Consider the following 11,081-nt stretch of genomic DNA (forward strand, 5'->3'; position numbering starts at 1 on the left):
AATTGCTTCTTTTATGACATGTGAGATCATCCATTAAAATCGTTTAATCACCAAGTCCTATTCAAATATTATTAGAAATAAATATACAAGAATAAGTTAATTTAAATTTTATGCTTTAGATTCTTCTATTTTGTTTATAATATCAAATTGCTGTTTTTTGGCTTTCTTATTACAAAGTGACAACATCACTCATCTTTTTTTGTTCCTTCAATGTAAAAAACACAAAGCATTTTTTTCTCTTCAAAGCATTTTCAAAAATCATTCCAACATGCTCTTATTGGCTTATTTTAAAGAATGTATTTGGATAAAGGCAGCCTATCTGTCCAATTTGGTCAATTGTGTGCAATATTAGAGACTTAAAATATGAAAATAATTTTATATTCCTCTAAACTATCCAATTTTATGTTTCACCTTTTTGCTGTGTTAAAAAAGTAATTTGACATCAAAAATTGAAAAAAGATAGTTAAAAAAGTATTAGAGTTAGAAAAATATTAGAGACCATTTTAGAAAATTCCAATATCTATCTATTCTACTGGAATATGAACGAATAACAAAATAAGACAATAAAGGAGGTTAGGTTGAAGGTACTTCAAAGAAAACAGTAAATTTTGAAGTAACAAGAAAATTTTCAACTAATATCAGGAACTAATTAAATTAGTAAAAGCTTGTCTTGACCTCATCATTTCCCTAGAGTATTTTTATAGGGTACCCAAATCTTTACTAAAAAATTAGGCTATTTATCTGAAAAAGAAAGTAGGTAATTCTATTTCCTCAGAGCCACACAGACAGTCAGACTGATAAAGGGAATTTTAAAGTAGCCTTGCTGATTAAAAAAACACAAGACAGATTTAATTCTAAGAAATTATTAACTTATAATTTAATTACCTTCTTCTAATATCATCATATCCTTCACCTCTTTGATTGTCATTGAATCTGTAATGGATGATGCCATCTTTCCAGCGATAACTAGCATTCCTAGAGAATTTTAAGATTAACTTTATTGATCTATTTTAAAATATTTTTTATTATATACATATATTAGTAATTCAAATTAGGTAAAGTAATATCCAACTGACAAATAACCCTTTAATTGCAAGTCATTAGTTTTGCAGTCATAAAAGTACATGGCAATGTGCCTGTTTATTGGAAAAGGCATTCCCCTTTCTCTAACTATTGTCATGTGCCTCAAGTTGTAGGTACTATTTTTAACTTTGTTTGAATAGTGAAGTTTGAAGGTGACATGTTTTACACTAATGCAGAGAGGTTATTACCTGATCATGCTATCTCCAGTATCATAATCAAAACTTTCATCATCTGTGACTAAATTAAATATTTTAGCTTGAAAACAAAAATTTTAGTGAATTTAGGATGGCTCCTGTGGCTGCTTGGTGAGATAAATCCATAAAAGGACCCTTACATAATAATCTTTAAAATATAATTTGCCTAAAATAGTTACTACTAAAAGTTTTGTTGTGCTTTTTAAATGTAGATTCATTATTTGAACAGAATCATTGCAGGTTTTGTAACTTGAGCATCCAAGAAATCCTGATTTTTTTCTCATTTAGTATATCATACCTTGTCCATTTAATGTACAATTGTATAAAAAAAAATTAGGTCTTAGTTATGTGTCAAACCCATATTTAAAAATTCACTCAGTTAAAGCCCTCACAGAAAATGAGATAGAAAACAGGTTATTAAGGGTTAACAGGCATTTTTTATATTATGAATTGAATGTTTGTTGTCAGGAATTTGAAAAAATGGATGATTACATCACATAAAAATTTGTTGTTAAAAAAGTAGAAAAATCAACATGTTTAAAATGGATGTACGTAAAATTCTGGTAATGATTATAGAGTTGCTACAGTTTCTAAATCGTACCTAACTACTACAGGAATCATCATGCAAAATTTGAAATCAATAGGACAATTCTATTATGCCTAAATTAAGGAATAAAAGCTAACTATCTCGGACAGATGGACGTACGGATGGACAAACCAACCCTATTTATAGAAAAGCTTCGCTTTTAAAAATTGAAACACTTAAATGACGGCTGCAGATTTCCTATTGCAGTAGTAGTGGTTGTAGAAGTGGTGGTTGTAGTAGTAGTGGTTGTAGTCATAGTGTTAGTTTCTATAGGTTTTAAGATTCTGTGTGGTTTTTTATATAGAAGTTCCTACTAAAGTACAATTTGAGCCATTATTTGCCTCCTTACCCCTTTTATTTTGAACTATTTGTATTCAAGTTATTTTTACCCAGGAACATGTTATATAAGTATCTGTAATTACCTTGTATCTCACACACAGCATAGTATTGACGATCACAGTACCAGTCAAACCATTGCCAATTGCCATAGTCAGTGGTCTAAAATTTGCAAAGCTAGCGTTCAATCATGTCCTTTATTTATTTGAAACAGTAATTTTATTTTAAAATGATACTGTAAGATGAAAATGCATTACAATTATATTTTAGTATGATTTTTATTCTGTAATTTGTTGCATTTTTGTTATAATGTAATATATTATATAAGATATGTAATAGATTTTGAAATTATTCTCTCAATGTAGAAATCACTAATTTTTTGGGGACAAATTTTCTTTTTTCTCCTGAATTTGTAGTAGAGCAAAGATGAAAATTCGTTTTTAAAATATTGATCCTAGCCAGAAATATCCTGAAATAACCATGAAAACCAAGAAATTTTGCAGAAATGACCTTAATTTTTCAATTCTGATAGGAGATCTCTTGCTTGGATCAATATTTTGAAATGAAATTTAATCTTATTCTACTCTTCAGTACTAATATTATAAAAAATCAATTTACTGCAAGACAGTTGCTATCAGTTCTGTTCCGCGGATACCATTTTCTCCAATAAGTAAAACTAACTAAATTATAAAATAAGAAATTCAATTTTTACATCAATATAAATACAAGGAAATAAATAAAACATCAATGATGATTTCACACAAAATACCATTGTGGATCCTATTATATTAAAATGAATCTATATTATAAATGGGGGGCCTGCAGGGACGTCAAATCTTTTTTTTTTTTTATTGGAGCGGGTAAAAAATCTTCTATATTACCCATATTACTTTTAAAAGACTGTTAAACCCCAAGATATTTTGAGAAAAGCCAAAAAACTGGGTAATTTTTTCTACATAATTCCATAAAAGTAGATCATATGCTTTCAGTCAAATCCACTTACTAGGTTTTTAACTGTTTTTAATTTTGCATTTTATTATACTATCCATTTGATAAAAATTAAGAACAGTTTGACCTAATGAGTGCATTTGACTGGATTTTGCACACAACTTTATGGAAAAACGTGAAAAAAATAACCCTCTTTATTAACTTTAAATATATCCATCTATTTGTTACTACTAACTAACAAAAACAGTTACAGTTAATACCTGGAGATCCATCTGTCCACATCCAAGTGTTTTCCTGTTGTTCATCAGTACCACCAAGCCATACACCATAATTAGCTCCAATCTGGTTGAGCACCTCTGTCACCAAGTCTGAATAAGTTTTTAACAACAATTCTTTGAAGATATGATTTTTCTTTGCAATACAATATATAAACTACAAGCGGATTTAAAATTTAAAAAATGCTTTGAATTATAGCCTTTTTAGGAATAGCACATAGAAAATAAAACTAAAAAATGGGGGGAATAGGCTTTTTTAAAAAAGGGGCATGTACCTTTTTTCACATATTGCCATTCATCATTTGTTTCTATATTAGCTAGGTCGCCTCCAGCTTTCTGACATTCTGCTCTGCTATCAGTCCAGCTTCTCCTTGCATCTGTTAACACTTTGTATTTGTAACACGTTCCTGTACAAAGATTATTGATTGTATGAATTAACTTGTTCATCCATTTAATACATATTTATAGAAATATAATACCCTTATATAAGAAATCTGTTGTTTTTATAAATTATGATCAGAAGTCACAGCAGCTTTAGGTGGAAAGTTATGCTAAATTCAAACATGCTGTACTAAATCACTCATTACTTATACAAATTAAACCAAATTGTAGGTTTTAGATAATTTATACAACCTTCTTAAGTTATTGTTACAAAAAAATAAACTTACTATCTATATTTGCACAAATATGACGGTTTAACTGACAATTCCGTTAATTTTTACACAAAGCATCTTTTACTAAGACAATGAAATTGTGGTAGACGGACCGACCAGCGTTCTGTAAAGAAGATTTGCTGCAAGCTAATATTAGATATACAATCTACAAATCATCTGCCCCTAATCCTTCACCCAGACAACAAAGGCCATTGTTATCAACAGCGCAGGGGATTAACTAGGGCGGTCAGCCTGGAACACCTAGATTGGTCGATGACAAATTAATGCCACGCTGTATCATGGGATGGGGGCGTGATTGAAATGTGTAGTATACTCCTTTGATTAAACTCAATTTACGGGTTTTTATATAATTGCAACGTAGTTACAAGACTTTTGGTAGCAATAAATTGAGACGTTGGGTATCCCTCTAACTGAACCGATTTTTGATTAGTCAACGGTCTAAATTTGTCTCGGCCAGGATGTGATTAAAAGCCTAAATCGGCCAAGGAATAGCCGAGTACAATATTTTTAAACTTAAAAAATTAAAAATAAAGAGCTAAATGATTTATTGCGTCTTTCTCTTTTTATCGACAGACGCAATTGGATATATTATTTTCATAATTAATTATATGTATTTCCCATGTTAACGTCACCTTATGTGTAAATTTGGTGAGCTACATTATTGAATAGCGTTGTTAAGTTAGGATGGAAGAATTTTGTAATGAAAGCAAAAGTGGGGTAGAGGATAAGGGATGGGGTAAAACGGGTTATCATAATGTTTTATTTTCTAGACTTTAAGTTAAACTCTATCCCTAGATTATCACAAGTTGAAGGGGGTATTGGATTACCCCCCTCCCCTTCTACAGGCTGGACCTTACCCTTTCCTTCGCCTACCCTCAGCATTCGCCTACCCTTCCTGCCTCTGCGCAGATAGTGCACCTCCTTCTCACACACGCCACTTGGGGCTCCTACCCCAATTCTATATTTAACATTGTATTTGACTATAAATATGACTTTTTGTTGTTGTTTAAATCAGTATCTAATAAAGCTTCGAAACATATAGATCAGAAGGACTTTCATTGGATAGCACCACTGGAGCTTAGGGGCTCTATCGGACAAATTTATGCCTTGTAGTAGAGGGGTTGTATTCAGTACCCTCTACTACAAAATGATTGTTTTGAAATGGCCAAATACATGAAATGTTATGATCGCACATATTAAAAACTAACAGACTTATATCTTATTGTTTAACAATCAACAATCAAAATGTTTTGTATTGGATAACTAAAATATTTTTAATCCAATGATACCTCTGCCATTTTCTTCCTGTACTAATTATCATTTTATTGAGGGACATTGACACAGCAATAATTACAAAACTACACTGACTTTAACCCTTAACCCCTTACAGTCGGGCCCCTTGCCGCACCTTAATCAGTCCGGGGGGGGGGGGGCGTTTAACGCCCCCCCATGTTATCTCAGTTCCTATTAGAGCTAGAGGGCTAAAAATTTTTGTGTAAGTCCCCTGTGTTATGATAAATTTCCGACCTTAAGTAAGTCAAGGTCAATTTTCGCTTCCTTCACCCTTTTATTTAACAACCTTTGTTTTTAGGTCCTTTTACTTAAAAATTTCAAACGGCTGTAATTTTTTTTATTTTTGAAGCTAGAATAAAAATTTTTTTGCAGAAAATGTTAATCTTTATGTAAATTTTATATTTCAAATATCAAAATATAAATTCTAGCGGCTGCAGCTGTACTTGGCAGCTTTCCGCCGCCGCAGCCGGCGGTTGGCAGGAAAACGGCGGCGGATATTTATGAAATTTTAATACGTTATGTAGACATGCAAGAGAAGCTTAAGTTTAAAATTTGAAGTCTCTAAGTCAAAAATTGCGGCCACAGGAGCCATTTAAAGATTTCTGGAGACCTGGAGGATCAGGACCTGCAGGATCATACCTGGAACCTGAAATTGACTTGAACACCTGTATTTAATATAAGGATGTACTACTAGAGGATATTTTAAAATTTTTGAAGAATAAAATGCTTTTTTTAAGTCAAAAAAATATTTTTGCTGGCATCCTTTGCCCGCCAGGATGGAGATATTAAAAAAATTCCAACTCTCAGTTATGTGTCATACCCAAACTTAAAAAGTCACACAGTTTGGGCTCTTTATCTTTCACACACAGAAAATGAGATAGAAAAAACCAGACCGTTAAGGGTTAACAGTCGCACCTTAATCGGTTGGGGGGGGGGGGGGGGTGCGTTAGGTAATTCAAAGTCAATTTTTGCTTCATTCACCATTTTATTTGACAACCTTATTTACTTAAAAATTTCAAACGGCTGTATTTTTTTATTTTTGTAGATATAAAAAATTTGTTTTTCAGAAAATGTTTATCTTTATGTAAATTTTATGTTAGAAATATCAAAATATAAATTTCAGCGGCCAAAGCTGTACTTGGCAGCTTCCCGCCGCCGCAGCCAGCGGTTGGCAGGAAAACGGCGGCGGATATTTATGAAATTTTAATACATTATATATAGACATGTAAGAAAAGCTTAAATTTAAAATTTGAAGTCTCTAAGTCAAAAATTGCGGCCACAGGAGCCATTTAAAGATTTCTGGAGACCTGGAGGATCAGGACCTGCAGGATCATACCTGGAACCTGAAATTGACTTGAACACCTGTATTTAATGTAAGGATGTACTACTAGAGGATATTTTAAAATTTTTGAAGGATAAAATGCTTTTTTTAAGTCAAAAAAATATTTTTGCTGGCATCCTTTGCCCGCCAGGATGGAGATATTAAAAAAATTCCAACTCTCAGTTATGTGTCATACCCAAACTTAAAAAGTCACACAGTTTGGGCTCTTTATCTTTCACACACAGAAAATGAGATAGAAAAACCGGATGGGGGGGGGGGGCGTTCAAATTTAAAATTTGAAGTCTCTAAGTCAAAAATTGAGGCCACAGGAGCCTTTTAAAGATTTCTTGAGACCTGGAGGATCAGGACCTGCAGGATCATACCTGGAACCTAAAATTGAAAAAACCGGAGTTGGAGCGTTCAACGTCCTCTCCCCCCACCCCTGGCCGTTAAGGGTTAATTGTGCATTCCTAATACTACATATCTCAAAACCCCTTGGAGCTGTTTTGCCAAAATATATTATTCTACACTTGTACTGATTTTTTGTTATGTTAGTTGCATTCAAAATAGCCTGATTTTAAAATATAAAGATTACAACAACTGTGCACCATGCATCAAGGGACTCTGTATTCTAATGTTCAAGAGGGACAGAATTATAACCGAAAACCATATTGGGACCTCAATGAATTTTACCCAAATAAGTTCAGTGAATAACAGACTGCTAAAAAAGCTACTTTATATGAAAGGATAAAATCATCCTATTGTTTAAATAAGGGGGGGGGGGGAGTTTTGACACATTTGTGTAAACCTGGTGCCTAGGCTTTATCTTTGGACTGAGAGGATAGGTTATTAATGATAAAATCAAATAATACACAGCGACGTTGTTGAAAAGAGACTATCTAAGGAAAAACACACAGCTCAATTTGTAGATAAAATCATTCTTATATGATGAATTTGAAGAAGTTTTAAGATTTTTTGGATAGACTTCCATATTCTGGAGCTGCAGTCCTCCATGTGGTCTCTATTAAAAAATTTTTTAAGAGTTAGAGGTCAGCTTATGAAACAAAATATGCATGTTTTTTCTTCAAATATGTGAATAACATTAAAAAATATAACATGCATATTTTGTAATATAAGTTGACCTATAACTTTTTTTAAAAAGCTCCGGAATCAGGAGGCATATCCAAAAATTTAAAAACTTTGTGAATTTCATCATATAAGAATGATTTTATCTTTAATTACCTATCATCTCAGTCCGAAGATAAAGCCTAGGCACCAGGTTTATGCAAATGTGTTCAAAACTCCCCCCACCCCTTATTTAAACAATAGGATGATTTCATTTTAAAAGTTTTAAAGCCTCTGAATGAGAAACCTAGGCACCAGGTTTACGTAAATTTGTCAAAACTTCCCCCCCCCCCCTCTTCCTTGATCTCCAAACTCCTAACTCACTCAATATTTATTATTTGATGTTATGCTTGTTGTAATAGATGTTCCAATTTTTGTTTCTAACATAAAAACATTAAAACCTACCTTGATTTAAAATTACACAAATGATGCTTACCCACAAAGGGGATAAGTACATTTTGTTGGATCTGGAATTAAAAATATTTTTAATATTATTATTCTTTATTAACAAATAGTACTCCATTAAACTCTCATTGACCAAAACCTTTATTCTATTTTTTATGGAATTAACACAGTTTTTTCATTTCATGTTTTATGTTTGAATCAGATTAAAGTATTTAATTTTCATTTATTGAACAAACAAAATAACAACTTACATAAGTAGCAAAGAACAAAAAAATGGGGACTTGTGGGAATACAATTAAGTTGATTTAAAGATTATTTGTTAAAATCAAGAATAGATTAATTAGAGAAATTTGTTTTATTTTGTATGATAATAGGCCAACAGACACCAATATAGATTAGCTTTGCTACAACAATAAAAGAGATGAAAGGACGATCAAATGTCTTATAGACTGGATGCTAATTTCTAAGCAGTAGTACAGTTTGGACTTTTTAAAAGCAAAAAACGTCGGTCCATCTGTCTATAAGTCTGTCTTAGCTCTTTTCTTTATTTAAGCATGTTAAAACTGTCCTATTGATTTTAAACCTTGCATGGTGATTCCTGTAGTAGTTAGGTACGATTTAGAAAGCGCACTAACTCTACAATCATTACCAGAATGTCTGTACGCCCATTTTAAACATGTTGAATTATAACCTTTTAATAGGTAATTTTTATTTCATGAGATTATTAAATTGATCTGATTTTTGGAGTACTAATTTCTAGGGCAACAAAGTACAATTCTAACCCAATATAATTTGACCTAACCTAAAAAAACCTATTAAAAGCCATTTTAAAAAATACGACGAATCGCCCCATAAGGGGCGTTGCCACGAAAGGGACTATACCCGAAAGAAGAAGTGTAACAGACAGGCAGACGTGTATTGGTGAGCAGCTAAGTTTTACCAAAAATTAGAGCCTTCTTTCTTAAATAGCAGGAAAGAAATTAATGTCATCTTAATGAGGCATAAATTAAATGGCTGTTACAGACAGGCTAACAGACTACTTTAATTATATATTGGATTCTTATCAGGAAAATCACCAAACATACAGTAAGACACACAAAAAAGTATTGATAGGGTGTACGTACAGCCCATATTTCCTGATTATCATCAAAAGTTTCATATTTCCTTGTTCTCTATACATTTCCACACAAGAATATTTAAATTTTTAATTTCACCTTGATTAACATCGGAGATTTCTAGAGCTAAAGTTTTGAAAATGTGACTGAGCTAAAAGTAACTTTTTACATGATAACATTTTTTTTAGCAAAATAAAGGTAAAAATTCTTTTATTTTTGTCACTGGAATAAACTTTATACAATAGTGTAATAAAAAATTATGTTTTTAATGAAAAGAATTTTTTTACGCATATTTTTTGAGTCTTACTTTTCAAATGAAATTATATTTGTTGGTTTTAATTAATTTTAGTTAAGTATGGTCCATAATAATGGGAATGACAGACTGACAGACATAAAAAATAAACTATAGAGTAGTTTCACTATTTAAAAATCTATATAGATAAAATCTTGATTTACTTATTTTGAAGATGTAGTAATCACAACTAAATTTCCTAATATAACTCATATATAAGTCAGAAATTTTGTAACCCCATCTTTCATAAAATTAACCCATTAGTGATGAATCAGCTTTTATTGCCCGGTTCCAAAAAATTCCAGAAAAAAAACGGTTCTCAGTTTCAGGATTGCATCATTCTCAGTATGAATCCTCCTTCTACTACCCTGGTTTTCATTTCCCCCTGTAGCAGGCAGTTTTGCTTACTTCTGTTTGCCGGTATAGCTAAACAAAATTTGAAAACCAAGAAAAACGAGGTCATTTGAAAATACCCCTTCTAACTTTTTTGTAGTAAAGTTGCTGATTTTTTTCGTGAAATTTAAAGTTTATTGGCAACTACATCCATTTGTGAATTGTTTTTATTCAAATTATTATTTTTTACATGATTTTTGTATCGTTTTTTTACGTTCTATATAGGTCTGCCTTGGCGCGAGTAAAGATACCTGCAAGTTTTATCGCCCGGGTTGGCGCGAGTAAAGATACCCGTCCACATATAGATTCAAAATTTTAAAACTTTTTAAAGTGAAAAGGGTGGCACCTATAGCAAAAACACTAAATGTGATATCTTACTTGTAGCTCTATCAATTACATGAGGTTATGTAGTTTTCAATTACAGATTGTATCATAGTATTAGCTACTCTACATACAAATTACATTTTTAATTTTTTGGGCCAAATAACTGGATATTTAGGATAAAACCTGGCTTGAATGCCAGGGGAAAGCACCAAAAAATGCCAATGCTGAATGCCTATGCTGAATGGTTTCTTTACTCGCACCGAGCCGGGTTTTATTGCAGCTTTCCTGGGCATGAGCAAAACAAAAAAATGGAATTCCGTTTTTACCATAACAAAGCTTCCCTAAAATTTTCAGCTCTATAGGTCCATAAAAGTGGCGCTCTCATCTTTCATAAAATTAACCCATTAGTGATGAATCGGCTTTTATTGCCCGGTTCCAAAAAATTCCGGAAAAAAAACGGTTCTCAGTTTCAGGATTGCATCATTCTCAGTATGAATCCCCCCTTTACTACCCTGGTTTTCATTTCCCCCTGTAGCAGGCAGTTTTGCTTACTTCTGTTTGCCGGTATAGCTCAACAAAATTTGAAAACCAAGAAAAATGCCAATGCTGAATGCCTATGCTGAACGGTTTCTTTACTCGCGCCGAGCCGGGTTTTATTGCAACTTTCCTGGGCACGAGCAAAACAAAAAAAATGGAATTCCGTTTTTACCATAACAA

General features: G+C 32.3%; 1 protein-coding gene across 1 annotated transcript in view; it reads right to left on the reverse strand.

Moving 5' to 3' along the window:
• The window catches only part of LOC145324312 (uncharacterized), a 29,737-nt gene extending 21,439 nt beyond the window's left edge, over positions 1–8,298 (reverse strand). The window contains exons 1-7 of the mRNA XM_080166929.1: positions 8,241–8,298; positions 3,698–3,829; positions 3,408–3,515; positions 2,818–2,879; positions 2,286–2,361; positions 1,272–1,320; positions 886–975 (exon numbers count right to left, since the gene is read on the reverse strand). Coding sequence (XP_080023055.1) covers positions 886–975; positions 1,272–1,320; positions 2,286–2,361; positions 2,818–2,879; positions 3,408–3,515; positions 3,698–3,829; positions 8,241–8,292 — 569 coding nt within the window. The 5' untranslated portion in view covers positions 8,293–8,298. The remainder of the gene's footprint in view (positions 1–885; positions 976–1,271; positions 1,321–2,285; positions 2,362–2,817; positions 2,880–3,407; positions 3,516–3,697; positions 3,830–8,240) is intronic.
• Between the last annotated feature and the right edge of the window lie 2,783 nt (positions 8,299–11,081).

The sequence above is a fragment of the Acartia tonsa genome, chromosome 7 (genome assembly GCF_053477335.1).
Source record: "Acartia tonsa isolate MP-2025a chromosome 7, ASM5347733v1, whole genome shotgun sequence".
Lineage (NCBI taxonomy): Eukaryota > Metazoa > Arthropoda > Copepoda > Calanoida > Acartiidae > Acartia > Acartia tonsa.